The sequence below is a fragment of the Panthera leo genome, chromosome B1 (genome assembly GCF_018350215.1).
Source record: "Panthera leo isolate Ple1 chromosome B1, P.leo_Ple1_pat1.1, whole genome shotgun sequence".
Lineage (NCBI taxonomy): Eukaryota > Metazoa > Chordata > Mammalia > Carnivora > Felidae > Panthera > Panthera leo.
In genome coordinates, this window is record NC_056682.1 from 132,165,645 (window position 1) to 132,191,354 (window position 25,710).

The 25,710-nt window shown below is 38.7% G+C and overlaps 1 protein-coding gene across 5 annotated transcripts; it reads left to right on the top strand.

Annotated features, from left to right (window-relative positions):
• The first annotated feature begins 230 nt into the window (after positions 1 to 230).
• PPM1K (protein phosphatase, Mg2+/Mn2+ dependent 1K) lies at positions 231 to 25,710 on the top strand. 5 transcript variants are annotated; one of them, XR_006201828.1, is made up of 8 exons: positions 231 to 438; positions 6,681 to 7,199; positions 8,309 to 8,409; positions 16,119 to 16,284; positions 16,436 to 16,580; positions 18,767 to 18,901; positions 21,909 to 22,191; positions 22,433 to 22,469. XR_006201828.1 is itself a non-coding variant. In XM_042935928.1 (8 exons), exons 2-7 carry the CDS (start codon positions 6,760 to 6,762, stop codon positions 22,038 to 22,040), a joined length of 1,119 nt encoding a protein of 372 aa, XP_042791862.1. In that variant the 5' UTR covers positions 231 to 438; positions 6,681 to 6,759; the 3' UTR covers positions 22,041 to 22,085; positions 22,433 to 25,710. The 5 variants fall into 5 exon arrangements, 4 of the variants coding, with proteins under 4 accessions (XP_042791862.1, XP_042791861.1, XP_042791866.1 ...); XM_042935928.1 differs by having other exon boundaries at positions 21,909 to 22,085; positions 22,433 to 25,710; XM_042935927.1 differs by having other exon boundaries at positions 21,909 to 25,710.

Consider the following 25,710-nt stretch of genomic DNA (forward strand, 5'->3'; position numbering starts at 1 on the left):
GCCCCCTCATTGGCCCGAGTGTCAAGGCCTTCGGGAGGGCGGGATGTCAGTGCGAGCCCTACTGGCCCAAGTCGACGTCGCTCAACCGAGCGCTGCTAAAAGTCAGCCAAACCAAATTGTAGTTGCGGAGAGGCTCGTTCCCGTTGGAATCTATGATTGGTTGAGATCAAGGGCCGTGGCCGGCGAACCGCCTCTCCGAACGCGGATTGGCCAGAGCTTGCCGTCAGTCAGCGAGAACAGACTTCCCCCTCTCCATCTGGCTCCCTGCAGGAGAAAAATTCTCGAGATTTTCCAGCAGGAGGGCCAGTGGCTGTTCTAGCTGCTTGCTCCAGAAATCAGAAACATCGGGGAAGGCAATCTTATTTTCCTACCAGGAAAGCCCCTTCCCCGCCCTCCGTTAACTAATTAGAAAATTTCCAGGGACATTGCCATCGCGAGGTAAGAGCCTAGAGAGTGCACTTCATTTATTTCTAACAGTTTATGATATTATTTATGGGCAGGGTCACATCCCACCGCTCCCGGTCCGTGGAATGGAGAGTAAACGAAGGGTTCGTCAGGGAGGGGAGGGGAAATGTACATTTAAATCCCCCAGTCTGACAAGCAGTGTCTGGGTTCTCTGTGCACCACGTTCTTCCCTTTGGAGGTCATGAATAGCATGTCCCGGCTGGGCCCACCCGGGCTTCACGGCGGGCAGCAGGCGTTTCCTGCTAAGAAACCCGCGCTCGGCCTTGAACTTGACTGCAAGCTGCAGGCGCCACCCAAGCGAGTGGAGTGGGACAAGGTTGGGAGGAAGGAGAGACCATGGACTGGATGGTGGAAAGGGCGGAGGCTGCGCGTTCGCGTTTCCCTGTAGCTAAGCTCCCAGTCACCCTGCTCGAACCCGGATTCTAGGATGCTGCAGGGGTCAGCCCCGCATCGTCGCCGCACATGCTGCTGGGGTGAGGGAGACGTGGAGACATCCAGGATCTGTGCGGGGCGAGGGTGATTGGGGGGCGGAGACCGGGCGGCGGAAGGTGCTGGGGTGAACGCAACCATCTGCAAAGCTGCGCGGGCGGGAGGGTGTGCTTCCTGAGGTGTATCACACTGGCTACTGGCGAGCCCAGAATTCTGAACTGTCCAAGGGTGAGCGTTTCAGGAGACCAGAATAGAGCAGGATGTAGACAACTGGTTGCTGTCGATCTGAGGATGTGGGTTTTGCTTTGCCAGGAGAGGCCTTGTGGCTGGTGGTGTCTTTTTTAGCAGCCGCTTTATTGTAGATTAGAGATTTCATAGGCGACAAAGACCAGACTCCGGTGAAAATAGACGGGGAATTTGGAGTCTCTAAAGCTCCACCGGCTTTTCTGAGCTTCAGACTGAAAATGAGCAGCAAGGCCTCTTCAGCCCTTTGCACCCATCCTCCTCCAGTGCGGAGGAGGAATGAGATTGTCGTAGGTTTCAGGAGTGACTAAAGTGACAAATTATAATGACCTTGAAAAAAGAGTAGTGGTGTCGTGGTATTAGAGGAGAAGAACAGATGCACCACTGGGTAATAAAACAGTTATAATTTTTGAGTAGTGAGTACTAATTTTTTTTCTTGCAACCTTAGTCACTTTCTATTGACGATCAACACAGGCACCTCCCTTGACTGGAATCTTAAAGAAGAGGAAGGACGAGAGGACAGGTGCTGTTGACGTAGTATAGAATATAAAGGAAAATTCTTAAATGAAGTGTAAAGGTACAGGTTTGGAATGTGGTCTGTGAGTTGTATCCACATTAACTAAGATGTTTTAAAAGATATATGGAATTAGAACATTGAATACTTTTCACTACTCCCACGTTCTTTCCTCTATTCACACATCCAAACACGTTCACATCAAACCTAAGGGGAATCCTTTGGGGTTTTTTGTTGTTGTTGTTTCCCTCATATAGACTATTACAGTTTCTTTTCCTTTCTCCTAGCAGAGTACTGATAAAGAAGGTATTGGAGTCCACATTTCCTGAAATACTTTCTGGAAGTTTCCATACCATTTGAATGTATTGGGTGGCAGTGGTTGTCTTTAAAAAAGTAGACAAAAGAAATATTGGCTTTGAGAATGCTAAAATTACCTTGTGTTTCATTTGTGGAAGTTACTGATGTAAAGATACCTGCATGCTGCTTTATAATGGACAAATATGAATACTTTCTAAAATATTTTTGCTGGAGGGATAGATCTAAACACCTTTCTGTAAACTGAACCTCAGAACACCTGAATAATTTTGTCATGTGCTTAAAGCTACAACCATAAATTGCCCTTTTGACCTGCTTTCAGCAGTCAACAGTTTAAACTGTTTAAACTGTTTAAACTCCCAAATGCACCCTCCTGCCAGAGATAGTGAATGCCTCTCTTTTTCCAAAAATAAATTTGGACAGCTCTGAGGTGTTTAAACCATTGAGGGATAATAAAGTGGGAGTGAGATGAAAATGTACAATTGGCATAGCAATTTTATAGCTGTATATGTGGCTTTTCTTCACCACCTTTTATCTTTAAATCAAGTATGTACTTCAAAAGTTTACTACAAACCAAATGCATTTTTTTTTTCCTTCCTGATGCATTTCACCTGAGATTTCCTACTCTCAGGGTGTGGGTTTTTAGCAGTGTGCTCATGCAGTATCTCTGTCTACTCTCATGGTCTCACGGCAAATTTCCAACTTAACCCTCTTTGCTGAGAATCCCTCCTGCTAGTGAGAATTGTTAAACCAAGTGCCAACATTTTTCACTGGGCAAAGAGTTCTATGTCAGGACTTAAAAAAAATTTTTTTTTAATGTTTATTCAATGAGAGAGACAGAGTGTGAGCAGGGGAGGGGCAGTGAGAGAAGAAGACACAGAATCTGAAGCAGGCTCCAGGCTCTGAGCTGTCAGCACAGAGCCCAACGTGGGGTTCAAACCCATGAACTGGGAGATAATGACCTGAGCCAAAATTGGATGCTTAACTGATTGAGCCACCCAGTCGCCCCCTATGTCAGGACTTTAAAGTATCAGATTAAGCCATTAAAGCATTAAAGAGGAAGATGGAGAAGTCTGGGTCACAAAAATCAATGTGAAAATGATGAAAACAGAAAACGTTTTTGGCATTTCTTTATTGACAATATGTAGACTATATTGGGTTTCTGTGTGTGTGCATACTCACACTCTTAAAAAAATTTATGTGATTAAAGTAAATCTGTGGGTCATGCATTTTTGTTTTGATTGGGAAATAAGAAGGAATTATGGCAAAGTTTGGTCTAGAAGGAGGATTATCCATTTTCTTTTTCCTTTTGGTATATGGCTATCAATATAGTTCAGGTTGCTGATATGTATAACCTGTTCTGTCACTAGAATTCCAATCAAGTTCTTTATTTTCTTGCTTAGCATAGTTTTTACATTTTAGTTTTGCTAGTAGAATATGGTGTGTGGGTAATGTGTTCTTGTGCTCTTTAACTTTTGCTCTGACATTTTTGTCTTTAGATGGCTTTCAAGCAGAATTATTTCTGCCCTTTGCCTCTTTTGGATGATTTTTACTTTCAAAGCTTGAATATGAATGTTAAAATGGTTTATAAAAATATAAGCTAGTCCTGACTTCTGACTGAGAGATTGACATAAAGGATTCCTGAATAACTTTTTTAGTTTGCAGAATGATAAATGCATGCGAATTTATAATTGCTGAGCTGACAAATAATAAAAATATCTCTTAGGTGTTTGTCAGTTCTCCATTCTTTTTGTTATGAAGAACACTCATGCCTTTTTTTTTTTTTTTTTTTTTTGCAGACTTTGGGTTTTTTTTTTTTTCACATCATAAATTATACTCTTTTGTCTACTAGTCAAGGTGTAGTCATTTCCATGGGCATCTGGAGAACTGGGGGCAGCTAATGGCTGATTACTTTTTGAATTTCTGGAGGAAACTTTTCCTGATGTGCTGGTTTAATTCAAAGTTGTTATTTAGCTTGGGAACACAGGTCTTCTTTGAATTGTTTCCCAAGGAATATAGAGATTAAATGATATAGTTCTATTGCATTGGAAATATGCAATGTCACCTGCTTGCATAAGTGGTGCTGACCTAGTTTTGTAAACCAGCTATATATCTGGTTCACATGTCATCTCTGCTAATAGTATTCCTTATAAAATATATGTTTTCTTATGACTATTCTGCTTACTTTCTGAGATGATTGTGCAAAGAATAAATGAGGAAGGAGGCCAGGTTGATGATTGACTTTAGTCCATGCAGGCTTAAAGAAACTGCCCAACTTGCATTTTACTTCACTCTTAAGTGTTTCTAGTTGATATTTGTTTCCTGCTAAAATGCAGCTCTGTTTTATTTTTTGAGTTTTGGAGGAGAGAGGGAGAGAGAGAGAGAGAAGAAAGACAAGAGCAACCTAGAAAAGTAAAAAAATTTATTCAGTATTTGTTTCTAAATCTAGAACTCTTGTTTAAAGTAGGTGAACAACTACAAAATAGCCCAAGGCCGAATATGGCATGCATGATTTCAGATTGAAGCCAAAAGAATAGTACTTTGCTTATACAAAATAGACTCATTATATTGTGCACCTGGAACTAATATAATGCTGTGTTGTCAGTTATACCTCAGTTTGAAAGGAAAAAGAATAGTACTTCACTAATTTCTGGTGCACTCTTCAAATGTGAATGGTTTCTAATAAATTTTTATTAAAATTTTTATTTTAAAAGTTTATTTTTTAAAAGTTTTATTTTTTTCTATATGGTATAAAGCTGCTCTGTGAATTATCTCTATCAATAATCAGTACTTAGTTCTCTAGTGTAGATTGTAATACAGCCTGAAATTTCTTCACAAGTCATTATCTTTATAAACACTTTTTTTTGGGTAATATAATGTGTTGTTTCTCTTTGATACTTAATAACCAGAGATACTATGTCTATTCCACCCCTAATATTGTCATAAAAAAGTGAGTTTTGGTCTTTTATACTAAAAGATATTAACTAAAAGGCCAAGAAGGAATGGTCTCCTAAGTCTTTCACGATACATTAATTCTTTGGGAGGCCATTTTTATTCTAAATTCTGTGGAGGCAGGGCTCATATATTGTTCACTGGGCCCTAGATATCAAGGGCGCTTTTTGGAAACTGATCCTTTCCTTCTACTGTTTTATTTAATGAAAGGAGTAATGGCTGTTCTGATACAGAGCTAGACTGATTTCCAGAAATGTATTTGAAAATGATTGTTTGAAATCTCTAATGCATTTACTTATGGGTTCACTCAACTTGGGCTTTGTGTGTGTGTTTTTGTTTGTGCTTTTGCTGAGATATAGTTTTTCAAGTTCATTTTTTATTGTGAAAGAATTCAAACATACAACTGAGAATAATATAATACCTGTATACCCTGCACCAGCATTATAAAATCTTTTCAAGTTGGTTTCTAATACATAAAGGAACAGAACAAAGTACTGTGGAGTTGAATTCTTACTTAGGACCTTATTTGTATGGAAAACTGCCAGAAACACTGCCCTTCCTTCAGGAGTATAGGAATTCCCCCTGACAACACCCAGGGGAGGCCTTTGGATTCAACTTTGGGACAGAGTCCAGAAATGGGGTGCAGAGTAATAATTTCAAAGAAACATAGTCTAGTGTCAGGTGCTGTCTCCTGCTGCAGCAGTCAGCAGGCGGTACTTGGAAGGGCTGGGCTGCTGGGCTTGTAGAGAGGAAACCTGCAGCTGTAGTGTAAATGCATAAATCAGTTGCTTTTAAGTCACAAATGTGGTTCCCTTCAGTCCCAGCGATCACACACATCAGAAATGGCTTATCCTGGAGTCTCTAGGAGTGTTTGCATGAACCATTCTACATTAACCATAGTAATAAAGTATGTGAAATTTAGTAAGTTGATAGATCTTCAAAGAAAATGGAATTTAGATCCTAAATTGTGTCTTTGTTAAAACTTGGGCACTCTGAGTACAGAGCTGTCATAACTATTCTATTAACCAGTTACTTTTCTTATTTCTTTCCCCCTTAAGAGACTTTGTTGTTGTTGACATTTGCCCCTACCTTTTCTTCAGAGCAATGGAGTTAATGAAGGAAGACTATTCACTCACACCGTGTTCTATATTGTTGCTACTCAAAGTATGGGCCTGCTGGGTCAAAAGTTTAGTGTCTTGAAATGCAGCATCTCAGGCTCCGCCCTGGACAGACTAAATCAGAATCTGCATTTTATTTATTTTTTTAAAGTTTATATATTTGTGTGCAGCTGTGCACAAGTGGGGGAGGGGCAGAGAGAGAGAGGGAGAAAGAGAGAATCCCGAGCAGGCTCCATGCGGTCAGTACAGAGCCCTATGTGGGGCTCAAACACCCAAAAAGGTGAGATCACTGCCGGAGCCAAAGTCAAGAGTCGGACTGGTAACTGACTGAGCCACCCAGGCACCCCCAGAACCTGCATTTGAACAAGTTCCCCAGGTGACTGTGGGTTAAAGTTTGAGAAACGCGTTCTATATGATATATATACATTGGCACATTTTAATAGAATTTAAACACTGTGAAAGGGGTAGGCAAATCAGTTCGTTTTCGATCTGCTATTCTTAGGAGCAGGCTGTTAGCTGCCATATTCTTTATGGCCTTACATGTTGGTAATATCCAATGATATATCAGTTATATATGAAGTTACTGATGGAGTCTCTGTCTCTCTATTGCATCTCTCTCTCTCTCTCTCTCTCTGTGTCCTCAGTCGCATCATTTTTCTTAAAGACATTCCATTATTGTTCTACCGACCTTTCCCTCATTCCCGAGTCCTCTGGAGTTGAGTTATGTCAACAGCTGCCTTAATTACTTTGGTCAGAAGTGGCGGGAACCACGTGAGGAGGAGAGTGCTGCTGAGCTCCCGCCTTCTGCAGGACGACCGGCGGGTGACGCCCACGTGCCACAGCTCCACTTCAGAGCCTAGGTGTTCGCGGTTTGACCCAGATGGCAGTGGGCGTCCAGCCACCTGGGACAATTTTGGGATCTGGGATAACCGCATTGATGAGCCGATTCTGCTGCCGCCCAGCATTAAGTATGGCAAGCCGATTCCCAAAATCAGCTTGGAAAATGTAGGCTGCGCCTCGCATATTGGCAGGCGGAAAGAGAACGAAGACCGGTTTGACAGCGCTCAGCTGACCGATGAGGTCCTGTACTTTGCCGTGTACGATGGCCACGGAGGACCTGCCGCCGCTGATTTCTGTCACACCCACATGGAGAAATGCATCATGTACGTACAGTGACTCAATTCTTCACTTTGCAGTTTGCTTTGTACTTCATGTTTAAACTTTAAGCTTTTGGCTGAAGCATTCACTGTTAACCTAGTTAGTTGAGTGGTTCCATTGTGTTGTTTTAAGAACAAACAGTAGCTTAAGCATGCCACTTATTACTGATGGTTGATGGCTATTACCATTTCGGCAGTGTATGTTTCTTTTTTTAAAGTTTATTTATTTTTGAGAGAGAGAGAGGCCCAAAGAGAGGGGGACAGGGGATCAGAGGCAGCCTCCACACTGACAGCAGAGAGCCCAATGGGGGACTTGAACTCATGGACCCTGAGATCATGACCTGAGCTGAAGTCAGATGCTTAACTGACTGAGCCCCCCAGGTGCCCCTAGGCAATGTATGTTTTAACAACTCCTCTGGTGAGGCCGTTGACCAGAATCAACAGCCCTTGATTTGTGATCATTTCAAGTGAGTTAGCATAAAGTACATGATCTCATGTGCCATGAGAAGCACTTAACTCCTACCAGTGCATGGCATATAGTACTTCAATAAATGGTAATTATTCTTGCAAATGGTATGAATAGCTTTGAATATTTGTTAAGAATAGCTTTAAATGATTAGCATTAGTATGAGGAAAATGCATTTAACGAGGCTGTTTTGGAGGTCTTTAAATAGTTTATTTATTGCAGTTATTATTAATGTATTTTAGGGGATCACACTACTGCTTGAATTAAAAGGGGGGGAACATGTGACTATTTCTTGTCTTTCTGTGTTTAGTTATTCATGCTGCTCATCAGTTGATTTATTCGTATGTTGAACTCCGTGGCTTAATTTAATATGAAAGAACTCTTGACCTCTCAGGGTTGTAGATAGAGAGGATTAGATTAATCTTTTAAGGATTAAGACTTGGACTTATATTTTACCGTTCTTAAAGGCTTATGTCTGTGCTTAGTTATTTCCTAATTTGATTTGTTAATCTGTGGATTTTAAGAGTCCATCTGAAAGGTGAACCATGAAGGTCCCTTATATGGAATAATAGCTAGCCAGCTAGCTAGAGGAAGAAGAGAAACTTATTAAAAAATGATTCTTTGGGACTCTTTTTTTCTCCCCACCAAGGGATTTGCTTCCTAAGGAGAAGAACTTGGAAACTGTGTTGACCTTGGCTTTTCTAGAAATAGATAAAGCCTTTGCAAGGCATGCCCACCTGTCTGCTGATGGTAAGTAAAACAATCACATTCTGTAGGGGCCTGGGGAATGTCTAGTACAGAGGAAACAACTTAAGCCCTTTAGGGGTGGGAATTTTAATGTAAATTTATTTGTAAGGATGCTTATGTTGAAAGTGATTTTATATAAGTGATAAATTTAAATGCTGTTTGGAATCCAAGGTTATGTTAGCACCTCACTTTTAAATCAAGTATATTGGACACATTTTGAAAAATTGAAGCTCTAAAATGGTTCTGATATTGAATTTAAATTTTAAAGAGATTTAAGATTTTTAAAATTTGCTCTTTTTATGGATAAAAGGTCCATACTATGAGAAGGTTTACTGTTTTTGTTTTTTTAGATGAATCTGATGAGCAAGTACTGAAATACACTATTGGGTAGTCTTGTTTAGCCAGGTAGAAGATAAGAAAAAATTACTAACTGGTCCTAAATAAGAAAAGACAATGGCTAATATGCACTACTTTCTTTAATTAGAAGAAAGATCTGTGTTCTCCCACTTTTTTATTTTAATGCTTATTCATTTTTTGAGAGAGAGAGAGAGAGAAACAGAACATGAGCAGGGAGGGGCAGAGAGAGAGGAGACACAGAATCTGAAGCAGGCTTCAGGTTCTGAGCTGTCAGCACAAAGCTGGACACAGGGCTCGAACTCACGAACTGCAAGACTATGACCTGAGCCAAAGTCAGATGCTTAGCTAACTGAGCCACCCAGGTGCCCCTCTCCCACTTCTGAAAAAGCCTGCTCTTGCAGCTTTGTGGTAAATAGTGATATTTTTGTTTTTATTTGTTAAACACAAGGGCATGTCAGCTCAATTTAAAAGTTTGTGTGCTATCCTTAAATTTGGAAAGTAAAATGTTTCTGATTTTGACTAAATTTATCAAAAGCATTCAGAAAAATGTAGCTAGTGTTTTCTAGTTAGCTGGCCCTAAAATCTTTTGCTCATAAAGATAATCTTGAAAACTTCTGCAGTGATCATGTAAATGTACACATACAGACCTCATAACTGATTTGAAAGTGAATCATGCAATATTAATCAGTGTTTGGTTCATCTTTTTATTTAAAGGAAGTCAAAGCATCACAGAATAACATTTCACAATTTTCAGTGAGAGAGCATAGGGATGGAAATTCTCCTCAAATTGCAGATAAGGCCAGTTGCAGAGTGAGGGCTGGGATTTTCCTGGCACCCACAGTGGCCTCTCTCATGGGCATGTTTACTGATAAAGCGTACAGAAGATGACTAAGATGGCTCTATTTGCCATCTTACGAGATTTTTCCTGCCCTTTTTTGAGAACCTTACCATCATCGTACTTCTTGGAAAAGCATTAGATTGCACTCTCTTTGTTCAGGGATTTATTTTCTCATTGATAGATTGACTTGGCCCATTTTCTCTTCATGCCTTTGGACTTTTTCCCTTCCAGCTGGCTCCTTACTTTTGAAAAGAGAGGTTGAGAGAAGGTACATTTTAGGTAGAAGATTTAGCTCTTGTCCCTGACGGATAACAACGTGTAAGAGAACAGTAAAACAGTTATAGTTTTATCTTTATAACTCTGAATATTGGTGTGCCTTTGTTTCATCCATTACCAGGTTGGCTGTATCTCATACCACAATGTTTGCTGGCTGTAGTCCAAGTGGGTATCCTGGCTGTTCTGTAAACAGGTAGCCTGCTGGGCAAGGTTTTCAGAGGCAGACAAGTTTATCATGGGAATGTGGCCCACAGTCAAAACATTAACCCTTTATGGGTGCAGTCAGCCCTTCTATAAAGGATCTAATTGACAAAGATGCTTAAAACTGATAGATTCGGCGCAAAAGATGAGAGGAGCCCTCTCATTTATTAAATAATAAATATAATTAAAGAGCATTTTGTACTTAGGGAAAGAATTTGTTTAACTTGCCTACCTTAAAAGAAACTTTCTAAAGGTGCCTTACTCATAAACAGTTGTGCAAAGAAATTAATCATAAAAATATAATTAATTTTGAATAAGAAATTTAAACTGTATTTATTTAACTGAGTTCATCCATCCTATGCTTTGAGTTAATGATCTCAGACCTTTCATAAGATATTTTAAAATTTACTTTTGTTTAATAGCCATTTATTTGTTTGCAAGTATAATGGGGCACAACAGAATGATACCTAGTGTGCTGCTAAAAGAAAGGGGTCTACTGTGACATTGCTGTTCTTAAATCTCGTTTTATATGTATTCCTATAGATCACTTGGTGTGTGTGTGTGTGTGTGTGTGTGTGTGTGTGTGTGTGTGTGTGTTTAAATAAGTATTTTGAAAACAACTTTGAGATTTATTCGTAGTAAGTTGTCAAGGCTTTCAACCTTGCTAAAAATTGCCTTTTGATATTTGGGGCCCGTTTTATCAAATATGTTAAAACCACTGAAAGACAGAACGCTGTAAGTTGTTTAACTTTTCAATTTGTGTATTAAAAGAACATACCTCGTTTCAGATTTCAAAGTTATTCTTTAACTTTAAAACACTTTAGTTTTGGTTTTTAGTAAGAACTGAAGCGGTACCAGTATTATAAGAGTGGATAATATTCCTTTTAGCAAAGTTATATTAGGACCCAGGGCTAGTTAAATAAAATGGTGAAGTAAGTGCAGTTTGCCCCCTCCAGTTGCTTTTACCTTTTCTATCAGCATCAGTCCCATTTCCTGTCCTTGAGCCCTTCCTGTGAGCAGCTTAAAGGTAGGGACCATGGCTTACTCATTTTGAATCTCCAGTGCTCAACAAACACCCTGTACAGAATCTGGAAGGCACTCAATGATTATTTGGACTGAACTGATCTTCATGCCTGCTCTTTCTCACCAAAGTTATGTTTTAAAGTATTTTTTAATGTTTATTCTTTTTTCTTTTTTTTTTTTTTTTGACAAAGACAGAGTGTGAGGGGAAGGGGCAGAGAGAGAGGGAGATAGAGAATCACAAGCAGGCTCCAGTCAGCACAGAGCCCAATGCAGGTCTTGAAGTCACCAACCACGAGATCGTGACCTGAGCCCAAGTCAGATGCTTAAGCAACTGAGCCATTCAGGCACCCCACTCACCAAAGTTATTATAATTTATTCTTTGATTATCCTGGAGCCGATTTAACCAAATTATTAATATAATATATATGTTTTAATGAATTATCACTCCTGTGTGGATTTGAATTTTAAGTAGGGGGAGCCTGAAAATAGGTTAAAACCTAGGAATGAATCACTAATGGTGGAATTTGGGGGTATAAATGGGAGATGTACCCCTCAATTGTACTATATTACCGTTCTTGAGGGGTAGTAAAAGAAAGTGAACGTAAAACATTTTTCTCTTTTCAAGACTTTGGTCCAAAGCTGTCACATCTGCATAAAGTGCTTCCAATTATCCCATTAGCATTTAAAATAGTTACTATTTCGGGGCGCCTGGGTGGCTCAGTCGGTTGGGCGGCTGACTACGGCTCAGGTCATGATCTTGCAGTCTGTGAGTTCGAGCCCTGCATCCGGTTCTGTGCTGACAGCTCAGAACCTGGAGCCTGCTTCTGATTCTGTGTCTCCCTCTCTCTCTGCCCCTTCCCTCCTTGGTCTCTGTCTCTATCTCAAAAATAATAAACATTAAAAAAAATTAAAAAAAAATAGTTACTATTTCAGTTTAAAGTGGGGTGGTTTGAGGAGAATAAAATCAGAGTGCCACCTATGAAGAAACTGCAAGAATCTTGACCTTACAAAATTGCTGGCTCTTTTTATTGATTTGTTGTTGACACATTTTGAAATCACCCTTATTTATGAAGCTAATTTCATCATCGTCTTTAAATGTTTTGTAATTCATGCCAGTTATATATATTATTACAATTAATGAAACCAGGCAGTAAATTCAAATGACATCCCATTACTCTACTGTTTATGAACAAACTATCACTTAAAACAAATGGGATGGTAGAAAACTAAGATTATATATTGTATGTCCTATAAACTCTTCCAAGGGTTTCTAGATTGCATAAGGTTTGAAAGCCGCAAAGCTCCCCAAGAGACAAATGAATCAGAAAGAGAAGTCTTGCTCTGATTTCAGAGTGTGAGATGTTGGTGATAGCATCATGAGTTCCACTGGAAACTTCCATGCTCTTCACATTATCTGATCTCTACAAAATAACCGGTGTTAGAAAGGTGGTTTTTTGACTACCCTTCTCACACTGAGGGCAGCCAAAAGGAAAAACAATAGGGACAATGTGGAAGAGATACTTACTGTGCTGTTACTGCTTCAGCTCATTACTTTGATTTTGGTGTTCGTGAGTCATACATGTCCAGAACACCCATGTTTAATAAATATTGAAAGTGTATTGGTTTATACAGATAATTGTTTACACAGTAAACAGTAATTGCCAGGGGGGTTATACTTTGAAAAGTACAGCTTTTACTCTTATGTTGCCATTCAAAATCTTGATCATTTTTCTTTTGATATGTCGACCTGCAACACCGGGGAAAAGAGAGAGCTGCAGAAATACCCATTTTATGAATTCATAAACTTATAAACATGCATTAGCACTCAAGAGCCTTACTAGCCTATATTTAAACAATGAATTTTAATTAATCATTCTATTCCAAAACAATGCATCAAGCCTCATTAACAAATATGGTACTTCTTGTATCTTGGTATAGGAGGTGCTTTGATTCCTTCCTGATACAAATTTAAATCCCAGTTAATTTGGTGGTATACTGTAGTTCACATCCTCTCTAAATTGTCAGATACAAATTATTCACTGCTATTCCCATGAATTTTCCTGTTAGTTATTGGGACCGTTCTGATATTAGCACAAAACAAATTGACAGGTGTTTTTTTTTTTGTTTTTTTTTTTCAACTCAGTAAAGGTACTGATTTACTTTTCAGGACTGTTGAAGTGTGTGTGTGTGTGTGTGCATGTGCGCGCGTGTGTGTGTGTGAGAGAGAGAGAGAGAGAGAATCAGTATATAGATGTGTGACTGTGTTATACAACATATGTGTTTTGCATACATGTGTTTGTATATAGTTTTTCCTGCCTTGGGAAGCTGTAAAACTGAGAAGTTTTACTCTGATGAAAAAATAGACTCAACTACAAAATACCATCAATTTAGGCAAACTGAGTCTTGGAATCGCTGATTTGGCATCTCCTGGAATATTATATAATTTGCTAGTGAAATTTCTACCAAAATAAAAACCCTTGCCCTTATTTTGCAGCTCTTTCTCTGTCCTCCCCTGTGTTGCAGGTTTGTAATGTTTGAGCACAATTCCTGGGTGAATTTCCTATTTGCCTCTGTGCGTGTTATTTGTGGCAGAGAACTGTGCCCGGTCAGCAGCTCTAGACCTGGAGCCCGTGGACACTATATGCTGGGCTTCAGTGGAAAGAGAGATCTGCTTAATTTTGTCCCAGGTGAAGGAGTCCAGCGGTTCCTAGCCTGGACTACTGGAAGGTTCCCACATCCTCTCTGTCCCATTAGTTGAGATGACTTGCAGTAGGAAATGTCCAGTGAGTGTTAAGACCTTATTGACAGATGTCTTAGTTTCATAGTTCTGTTGTTAGGGCAAAAGTGAGACTTTTTACTTCCATGTTAAATGTTAAATGAAATAAATGCTTATTTAATATTTACTTCTTAGATGCTTAGCAAGCCAGAATCAACAGTCAGTTTTGAAAACTTTCCCATAAATCTGGGATTTTGGAACTGTAAAGGTGGGATGGTAAAAACTCAAGGTCTTTTATTTGTGTGTGTGTGAGAGAGAGAGAGAGAGAGAGAGAGAGAGAGCAGTGGAGGGACGGAAAGAGAGGGGGACAGAGGATCTGAAGGTGGCTCCGTGCGGACAGCAGACAGCCCGATGTAGGGCTCGAACTCACGAGCTGTGAGATCGTGACCTGAGCATGCTCAATCAACTGAGCCACCCAGGTGCCCTTAAAATCAAGCTCTTTTAAATTCCTAGGGGGCAGAGCCATGAATTACAATAGAATCCTAAACAGCTAAACTTGGAAGTTTTTATTTATGAAATTTTAACTCTTTTGATGTAACTAATTAAAAACCACTTTTTAAAACAGCTGCTGCTGACCATTTAGACAAAGGAGAGGAATACTAAGTTCCCTGGACAGGTAGCATCTAAGTAAATGCCTGTGTTCTCTTCCTGGCTCTTCCCATCATTGGAAAAAAATCACAGTAGTGAAACTGTGAAGATTCCATCACATAATGTTTTGGGAAACTCAAAAGTTAACTTTTATAATGTAAACATCACTGATACTTATGCTAAGACATTTACGTTATACGGTGACAAATATGTAATATGTTTTAGCATTGCAGAGATATTACCTTGCACAACAGTTCCAAAATCAAAAGATAAATGGGAAGATAGTGCAACTGTAAATGCTATTTCTCGAGAAAGTAGATTGAGCATGGATATAAAAGATTAAGTAGGGTTTATTAATGTTTTTTCCATTTTACTTCTCTGATTAAAGCAGGCATTTTAATATACCAATTGGAATAAATATATATATATATAAGTATATATATCCTTCCAAAATGCATTACTGATGAAATTTTTTAAATTGTCTTTTTGAAAAAAAAAATTGGTAAGATTGAGCCTTATTCAGTCAAATCAGTAGCACTTCATTTTTCCTAAACCTACTTTTGTAGAAGACATCTTTGGATGATCACCTGAGTATTTTATGTAGATGCTTTAAAGAATTAACCATGTTATTGAAGATAATACCTGCTTTAAATAAGTTGTCTTTTTCAGTTTATTCCAGTTTGCTTTACTTTTTAGCCCTTAATTTCACTTTTCCCTTATTCTCACTTTTGGCAAGGCTCAATGCACCTTCAAAATTTGTAACAAATGATAAAGAAAGTAGGGCAGACACTGTTCGAATAAATCAAAGAAAGATGCAAAAATGCAGTTTGGACTGGATGAAGGAAACAATGACGACCTCAGACCAAGTAACATTTAATTTTGATTTTAGTCAGGGAAAATTAAACATGAACTCCAAGGAAGCATATGGGAAGCTAGAATGAACTTCATTCTCCACCCTCCCATACTTTCCTAATATAATGATGGCTGTAACTTTGTTTCATGTGTGGGAAGGACAAAGATAAGTAGAAAAGAATGTGAACCTTTAACTGTTTTAGGATTTTTTGGTGAACATTTATAATATTAGAACCATTGTAAAAGGAAAGAATATAAAAGACAGCACTTTAAGAGCAGATGGTATGCCCTTGGCATTCTTGCTTAGCTTATTAACCGGTAATACTTTCATGGGATAGGAGTAAGAAATGGAAGAGAAAATCTTCTGAGTGCATAGATTATAGAAAAGTCAGCTTGCCTGAATGGGCTCATACCTAAAAGTCATCCTGCTGTATTAACCAGTCTCATTAAAATACTTTTAATCCTGACAGCTGACGTAGACACAGGCTGTCATAATTATTATATGTTCAAGTCAGTTTTAGTTTATATAGAGGCCATTTGGAGACAGTGATGCACTTTTTACCAAGTAAGGTTAGCAACTTTTTCTGTTTGCATGGAGCCTTGTTACTGAATTAAATACTTCTTTCTCTGCATGCTCTTACTTACATAGTTCATTTGCATTTTATTTGCATACCTCTAGTTAAGTTAGAATGATACATTTCAGTGTTAGTTTAACATGCCTGTGTTCTATTTTGTAATAAAAATTCCATATCCAATCATTTGACTGTCACTGACTTACCCTCTTTTTAATACTGTTTGCAGCAACCCTTCTGACCTCTGGGACTACTGCAACGGTAGCCCTGTTGAGAGATGGTATTGAGCTGGTTGTAGCCAGTGTCGGGGACAGCAGGGCTATTTTGTGTAGAAAAGGAAAATCCATGAAGCTGACCATTGACCATACTCCAGAAAGAAAAGATGAAAAAGAAAGGTACCATCTCCACTGATCATTCTGTGAAGATCATGTTTGTATAGTTCAAAGTAGAAATGTAACCTCGAATTTTAAACTGATTTCATCTTAAGTTTAACCATGCCTTCATTCCTGGGGTATCATGTCATAGCCTTTTTTTTTCTTGGACCAGGATCAAGAAATGTGGTGGCTTTGTGGCTTGGAATAGTTTGGGACAGCCTCATGTGAATGGCAGACTTGCAATGACAAGGAGTCTTGGAGATTTGGATCTTAAAACTAGCGGTGTGATAGCAGAACCAGAAACAAAGAGGGTCAAGGTAACGAAGAACCTGCAAACATTTGATACGTATGCAAAGAATGGATGCAGGATTGTTCCCAGCTACAGGCTTTCTTAGAAAGAAAGAAAGCCACAGTCATGTGGCTGTTAATTGAAGCCACATGACTTTTTTTTTTTTTTTAACTTATTCATTTATTTTGAGAGAGAGAGAGAGAGAGAGCAAGTGTGTGTGGGGAGGAGGGGCAGAGAGAGAGGGAGAGAAAGAATCCCAAGCAGGCTCAGTGCTGTCAGCTCAGAGCCCCAGCTAGGGCTCCATCTCACAAACCATGAGATCGTGACCTGAGCTGAAATCAAGAGTCAGACACTTAATCAACTGAGCCACCAGGTGCCCCCTGACCAACATGACTTTTGTTTTATTTTAATTTATTTTAATTAATTTATTTATTTTTAATTGTTTTAATGTTATTTATTTATTTATTTATTTAATTTATTTATTTTTAACATTTATTTATTTTTGAGACAGAGAGAGAGCATGAACAGGGGAGGGTCAGAGAAAGAGGGAGACACAGAATCTGAAACAGGCTCCAGGCTCTGAGCTGTCAGCATAGAGCCTGACGCGGGGCTCGAACCCACGAACCGTGAGATCATGACCTGAACCGAAGTCAGACGCTTAACTGACTGAGCCACCCAGGCGCCCCAATGTTTATTTATTTTTGAGAGAGAGAGAGAGACAGAGCATGAGCAGGGGAGGGGCAGAGAGACAGAGACACAGAATCTGAAGCAGGATTGTCATGCTGTCAGCACAGAACCCAATGTGGGGCCCGATCTCACGAACCACCAGATCATGACCTGAGCCGAAGTCGGAGGCTTAACCAACTGAGCCACCAGGCACCCCCCCCCCCCAACATGGCTTTTAAAAGGAGTTTATGGGGGCGCCTGGGTGGCTCAGTCGGTTAAGTGTCCGACTTCGGCTCAGGTCATGATCTCACGGTCTGTGAGTTCGAGCCCCGCGTGGGGCTCTGTGCTGACAGCTCAGAGCCTGGAGCCCATTTCAGATCCTGTGTCTCCCTCTCTCTGACCCTCCCCTGTTCATGCTCTGTCTCTCTCTGTCTCAAAAATAAATAAACATTAAAAAAAAAATTTAAAAAATAAAAGGAGTTTATGAAAGGATAGATGAACTTTTCAAATAAAATAAGATACTGGCCTACTGTACGATGAAGTGAGGTTTGGTTTTGCTTCACTCTGCACTGGAATTCACCCGGTAGAATGGCTCTACTGCCCTTCCTCCCCTACACGTGATCATCCAGTCACCACCACTTGGAATGTGTCCCTCACTTCCCTTTTCCACCAAACGAAATAATCGCCCCACCTCTGTTTCTCTGACATCTTTTGTATGCTACTAATCAGTGCCTCCATTACACTACACTTCCCCTAACACACACCCAGTTGTGAGCTGACACTTCCCTCTCTGCATGTGCTAGTACCTAGCACAGTATAGTGTAGGCTCCCAATAATGGCAGCGAATGATTGTTAATTGAATGATTCCTTGTCTTCTAGTTAGTTCACTTGTATTCATTTTGTCAAACAGATACTTACATAGGGTTTACTCTGTGCCAGGCTCTGTTCAGGATAGCTACCCCACCCCATTTTACAGAGACAACAACTCTAGAGCATAGGTGAATTTACCTGTGTTTGCCCGGCCAAAAAGTAGAGGCAGATTTCAAATCCAGGGAGCCTGGCTCCAGAGATAGTGCTCCCAACCATTACAATGTGCTGTCTCCCATCATTTGGCTATCTAGCTTCCTTTGTGGTGATGCTAAGTAAACGTTAGGTTTGTCCCTGGTGGTTGATGCTAAATGTTGCTAATTTCATCCAAATTATAGGCCTTCCATTTTCACTGTGAAGCTTTTTTTAAAAAATGTTTATTTTTTGGACAGAGAAAGAGTGCGTGAGCAAGGGAGGGACAGAGAGAGAGGGAGACAGAGAGTCCCAAGCAGACTCTGTGCTGTTGGCGCAGAGCGCGATGCGGGGCTTGAACGGCCCCCCAGGCGTGAGATCATGACCTGCACCCAAACCAAGAGTCGGATGCTTAACCAGCTGAGCCATCCAGGCGCCCCTTCAATGTGAGGCTTTTAAACACAGATGACCACTCAGCAAACAAAAAAAATTTTGTGGATTTTGAAGATTATTCAAAGACTGAGTCTATGCATTTGGTTCTGATTGCAGCTCCATCACGCTGATGACAGCTTCCTGGTCCTCACTACAGATGGAATTAACTTCATGGTGAACAGTCAAGAGATTTGTGACTTTGTCAATCAGTGCCATGATCCCAACGAAGCAGCCCATGCAGTGATTGAACAGGTGACACAGCAAAACTTCTGCTAGAAAATCCCAATTGTGGGTGGTGGGGGAGAGGAGGAGAGAACAACCCAGATGCAGGTCTTGGTACAGCCTGGAGGGGCTGCCACAGGCTTGAGATTTCTTTGAAATTTCGTGTTTTAGCCTGAGTATTACAATGAATGTTACACTTGACTCCATAATATTTCCAATTTAAATTTTTTTTACAATTCTCCCAAATAGTTAAGTAAAACTAGTATGCCAAGGAATGTGCTATGTTTATTTTTTGGATTTGTACACATCTGGAAAAGATAGTAATAGCAGCAGTAAATTATAATAATAGTTAATAGTAATATCAGTATGTGTCAGACACTCTTCTGTTCATACATATTTAACTCATGCAATCTTCACAGTAACCTTCTGAGGCTAGAGCTAGTATTATCCCTTATCACAGATGAGGAAAACTGAGGCACAGAAGCTGAGAAGTTAAGTAACTTATTCAAGATCACAAAACCATCAAGTTGTGGAACTGGGCTTCAAACCCAGCCAGTTAAGCTTCTGAATTCAACCACTGGACCAAACTAAACTGTTCCAAATAAATATCCAGTATAAGAACACTATAGCATAGGCAACTTCCGGTTTTTAAAAATGGGTGTGTGAAAAAAAAAACAACAACAGAAATTTAAAAAGGTATATGGATAGGTTATGTGTTAGTGTGTCAGTTAGAGCTAAAACTGGGAATATCCAGTAATACCCAATGAAGAAAATGCAAGATTTCCATGTGCTGTTTAATATTCTGTTTGGATCAATAGCTCTTTTAAGTTATAGCCATTGCTTAATCATTAGAGATATGCTTTAATTTAACAGCTATTTTTTACATTTCCCAATTCTTACATTTGCAACCAGGAAGGCATATTTAGCCCAAACTTTTATGTGCTAATATTTGTAATTAAGACATGAAACCTTACTTAAAAATACCTTACTTTTATTTGCATGAAAATAGACGGGTGAGCATGAATTATTCTCTTGGTTACTATGTGTGTTCATGAGATTAAAGAAATGGGCCCAATTCCATGGATGATCACTTCTCTCCTAATTTCACCTACCTGTTTTGAGATACATGTGTTCTCATTCACATAGGTAGTGATATTTTAATGACTCCGTGGTATTCCACTATATTTGTGTGCCATAATTCATTTACTAGTTCCCCTAATCAGCAAATTTAGTTTATGTTCACTTTTCCATCTTATGGGGGGAGGGGGAGCACCGTATAAACCTTATTGTATCTCTGTGCATATCTGCTTCCTTCATGTATTATTTTCTCAGGTGAAGTTCTTAAAATTGCTAGGCAAAAAGAATACAATGTATTCTAAAGCTTTTTTTTTTTAAGTTTATTTATTTATTTTGAGAGGGGGAGGGGCAGGGAAAGATGGAGACGGGGAGAGAAAGAACCCCAAGCAGACTCCACAGCAGTGCAGAGCCTGACTTGGGGCTCGAACCCACAAACCGTGAGATCATGACCTGAGTCGAAATCAAGAATCGGATGCTTAACCGACCGAGCCACCCCGGCGCTCCATCTAAAACTTTTACTAAGGTTGCCAAATTGCCCTCCAGAAATGATATTCCAATTTACACTTTTCTCTAGCATGTTTATAAAGTTTGTTTCTCCAAATTCTTGTCATAGTTTTTTGCCAATTTGATAGGTAAAAATAAATCAAATTTTAATGTTTTTGGTTTGCATCTTTTTTCTTTGTTAGTGAAACTAACCATTTGCACAGGTTTGTTAGCCATTGTATTTCTTGTCTGTGGATAGCTGTTTTCCATTCTTTTATAGACATGTCTGTCTTTTTCATGGTTATTCTAAAAACCTCCTATATGTTAAGTATATATATTTTTTGTCTTTCAATTTGTTTGTAAAACTTTTTTATATTTTGATGCTTTTTATATCAGATATTTTTAATCAACCCTTTCCTTCACAGTTTTGGCCTCAGGCTGTGAATTCTTTTAAAATACATTTGCTGTTGAATATAATCCCAAGCACTTCTTACAATGACTATGTCATTTCCTGTTTGAATTAGTCCCTAAAATTGATTTATAATTCTCCTACTGTAAGAAAATTTAGTTTATGCCACTTTTCCATTTTGTAGGGAGCATAATAAACTTTATTGTCATTATATCTTATACACATCCATTTCCTTGGGGTATTAATTTTTAGGCTAAATTCCTAGAAGCAGAATTGCCAGGTAAAAGCTAACACTGAATTCTTACCTTGTATTAGTCTTTGTGCTAAATGTTTTATATTTTTCTTCAAGAGCTGTATATCTTGTACCTTAGTCCTTTTGGTATTTCTGTTGCTAAAATTGCTACAGTGGGATATAGTTAATATGGTTGTTTGGGGGGGATCATCTGTTATTCTATGTGCAATCTAATAAACTGTGTGGACCTTGATACATGTTGAATGAATCACAAACCATTGTGAAGTATCTGGGTTAGTAACCGCATTTTTATTTTTTTTTAATTTATTTTATTTTATTTTTTAACGTTTATTTATTTTTGAGACAGAGAGAGACAGAGCATGAACAGAGGAGGGGCAGAGAGAGAGGGAGACACAGAATCTGAAACAGGCTGCAGGCTCTGAGCGGTCAGCACAGAGCCCGACGCGGGGCTCGAACTCACGGACCGTGAGATCATGACCTGAGCCGAAGTCGGATGCTTAACCGACCAAGCCACCCAGGCGCCCCAGTAACCGTATTTTTAAAAAATTTAACAGAGAGAGAGAAACAGCAGGGGAGGGGTAAAGAGATCCAAAGCAGGCTTTGCACTGACAGCATGGAGCCTGATGCAGGGCTTGAACTCACGAACTGTGAGAGCATGACCTGAGCCAAAGTTAGATGCGTAACCAACTGAGCCACCAGGCGCCCCAGTAACTGTATTTTGAATGAATTTATAGCCTTCTAGAGGAACAATTATTTCTCTTTGTACAGACTCTGATTTCCTGTGTTTTTCTCTTCCTTCCTGCCAAACCTTGCAGGCAATACAGTTTGGTACTGAAGATAACAGTACTGCAGTAGTAGTGCCTTTTGGTGCCTGGGGGAAATACAAGAGCTCTAAAATCAACTTCTCATTCAGCAGAAGCTTTGCCTCCAGTGGACGATGGGCGTGACTGCTTGCTGGGACTTTGAATTTCTGGGAAACGGTTTTTCACTGAGTATGTCAAGACGGTTTTTCACTGAGTATGTCAAGAAACTTACTAGATCAAACAAGTCAGCTGTGCCAGGCAGGATGCCTCTGTGACTCACTAGATCAGTACACAAGTCAGTGTAAACTAAGTAACCATTTACATAGTAGTTTTTCATTAATAACTCATATTTATGTTCAACTGTATGTACTCAGTATAAATATATGTGTAATTCAACTGTGGTGAATCTTTAAGTTGAGTGAGCAAATGAAAAGTGGTTCTGACGCACTTGCTGAATGTTAAATTTCTAATTTTTAGAACTCTTAGGCAGCTACGAGTTTCGTCTGATCATTTCTGTTCTTTCTTCATTTGAACAGATTCTTGCCTTCAAGTTCTTCAAAACTAGTAGATATTTTGACGGCTCTGCAATGTGTTAGCTGCAAGTGTTTATTTTCAATAGTTCTACCAAGGAGTAAGTGTGAAAACAGAGTTCTGTGTGACTATATTTTGTATTCTGGACCACTTGCTGGTAAATTTCACAATGCAAAAGACATTAATTCAGATAATATGGCGCTGCTAAATTGTATGCATATTTACAACAGTGCAGTTATGAATGTCAGCTGTGTCACTTAGTCTTCCCCCTTCCCCCCCAACCCCCTTCATTGCCTCTTTTTCTGTAGCTAAGAATGTTATATAGATACATAGACTACTTCTTTATATCAGAAGAGTATGCACAGGCCGAATCTTTTGGTCAAAGCCATACAAACTTAAATACTGATGGTATCCAGTATTTTGTATGAAGTTTCCATTTGTTATCTTTAACTCTGTGTTTTGTGTTTTATATGTAGTATGTTTATATCACCTTTTGTATAGAATAAGCAAGTTGGATAATTTGTCAGTAAAAATAATACCACATTGTCTGATAATATGAGAGAGATAGTGTGAGGCTTATGTCTCCTTTTTGCTTCTTTCTAAGATTCAAAGCAAAGAATAAATCTAAAACGTTAAAGCATTCTATATTTCAGCTTGCTAATGTAATTTAGGAATGTAAAACTCTACTTTATATCTGCATGTAAGTTTGCTGTTAAAATGTGAATCTCTACATGCGTGTTTGAAATTATATCTGCAGTTTATTTTGCAGACCATGTAAGTTTGTTATATGTGTGGGGGTATGTACATATGTAAATTTTGGAGTAATAGAGAATTAAAGGGAACAATCCTGCATAGCTCCTTCACCAGTGAGATTTAAATTATTAATATGTTTATCGCAAGGGCTCTTGACAGACGGAGGACAGCTTTATAGTGGAGAACAAATGGTTATTGGCAGGTGAAGAAATAGATTGAAAATGGCAGAGACATTTTATGGCAGGTAAATTATGCAGAAAACACAGAAGCAGACTAGCATGTTGAAACTACATTGCTCTAGGTAATGTGCAAATAAAATAATAGGATGTGAGAAAAATGCTGAGTGTTAAGAATGGCGTGGAGTTTTGTTGTAGAAACCAACAACAAAAAAAAGAAACCAAGAAGGTCAAGTTGATATAGTCTATTCCTTCCACTTTGGGTTTTCATGGTTGAGTTTTTTTTCTGTCTTTATGTTTTATTTAAAGGTTTGTTAGAAGGAAGAGGGCCCAATATAAATATTCACATCTTCTCACCTTTTTGGGAATGGAAGAAAATAAATCTTGAGTTTTCCTGCATATGTTAATCAGGAATTTTCTTTTGATAAAAAAGGTGACAAAGAAATATTTGAATTTTTTTTTTTTTTTATTTTCAAGGAAGCTTAGTGAAAAGTAAAGAACATTACAGGAAAGAAAACAGTCTTCTGTTCATTGTCTGGGAAGTGAGGAACCAAAAGTAGGCTAAGAAAGCTGGAAGACTTTCTTGTTCTTGCTGAGTTAGGTCCCGGAACCTAAATGTAGAAGCGTCATTTAGGAGTATGGAGAACTTACGAAGTAACAAGCAGACGAAAACTCTAAAGCACAAAATGACATTCTGAAAATGTAGGTTTCATTTCTGATTTGAATTCTTCACATTACTATTCCTCTCTTTTACTTTAAAAACTGAGAGTGGGAGTGATGTTGTCAAGCTCAGAAGTCACTGATTCACCGAGGTGGATTGCCAGGTTTACAAAGAGAAATTTGTAGGGCTGTGTTGGCCTTGGTCTGGGGTGGGCTTTGCTCTGCTTTACCCAAAAAGCAGAAATCAGTCAACTTTGCTTAAGCATAAAAACATATTGGTGTTTGTTTTTCAAGCCACAATGTTAAAGTATCATTTGTAGATTATTATAATCCACAAAAGATAATAAGCTTACATGTTTTCAGCTTCTAGGCCTATTACAAGGAATTATGCAAACAGTAGTGAAAAAAAAGAACTGTTCTAACTATAGTCTTTTAGTTATAACTGTGAATTTGCTATGTGGTTATTAACATGTGGGTATAGGTATAATGCAGATTATATTAATGTAATTAAATTTAAATCCATTGTAATTTATGTTTGCCTTTCATTTATGTGTAGTACATAAATCATCTTTATAAAATGTGTTGCCAAACTATTTGCCAACATTTATTTGGCAAAATATGCTTAAAATCATTGTGATTTTTCACAAGTATAAGTTCTTAAGTACCTTGTATATTCACAAGTAAATGCAGTCCTGCTCTCTATCAACTGTTCATTTGTTGTAGATTTTTGTGTTTCTGAAGTGCTTCAAAGTATTATGCATTTTTTTCTGAAAAAAATTAGTTTTGAAGGGATCAGTTTAGAATCTCTATACTCTACGATGTGAACTTTTCTCAAGTTCCAAAATAAAAAAAAAAATTACTTGCAATGAAGAATTATTAGCACATAATCTAAATAGAAATTATGTTTTCAAAGTGGAATTTGATTCTTTTTTGTCTAAGAATCCTGGCAGAGAATGATTAGGCCTATGTGAACTCCTCAATATCAGAAAGGACATTTAGTTTCCTTTCTAAGAAAGGACAAGGATTTATTTCATGGTAATATGATAGTAAGAAAATGAGCCAAGGCAGGGTGAGGGGAAGGAATGGTTAAAGTTTAGCATCAAACAGTTAAATACAAACATGGGTTTGAATTTAGCATTTCATTTCAGTTGTTCACATACCCTTGTCTGTGGAAAGCGACATAAAATTTTGGTTGGATTACATTTTATTGTATTCATGAGATTCACTTATCTTGATGACCTCAGCAGAAATAAAATGTCATGTCTTTAGAAGCCAAATGTGATGACCTGCCTGTTGCTTTTGGCATCTGGAATGAGACTGACTGACTCTGGCAGCTCCCACTGGTTGTTAGATGGTTGAAATGGTCCAGTGATGGTCAACTGAGTGTTCCGGGCTGTGAAACCATGGAATTCTATCATGGTTCTACCACTGGATGCCAGTACAAAATTTAGCAGCTTAATGTGTTCTGAATTAATTTAATTTCTGCTGAAGTGCTCTTGTGTACATTGTTTTATAATTTAACCAAAGTGCTGCTTGGGTGTACTTTGTACTTTTCCCAGTGAGTTGATATGATTGCTGCTTTGACCATTCTTTTAAATGTATGTATTCGAGTAATTGTGAGCAGACTTAAATCATATATCTCAGTGTTCAAAACACCATTTTAATAAAGTATATCCATTAAGCCCTTTTTAAAA

Coding starts and splice junctions, on each gene's coding strand:
- PPM1K (XM_042935927.1), top strand. CDS start 6,760: ATGTCAACAGCTGCCTTAATTACTTTGGTCAGAAGTGGCGGGAACCAC. Junction 7,200..8,308: donor CACATGGAGAAATGCATCAT/GTACGTACAGTG, acceptor CTCCCCACCAAG/GGATTTGCTTCCTAAGGAGA. Junction 16,285..16,435: donor AGAAAAGATGAAAAAGAAAG/GTACCATCTCCA, acceptor TTCTTGGACCAG/GATCAAGAAATGTGGTGGCT.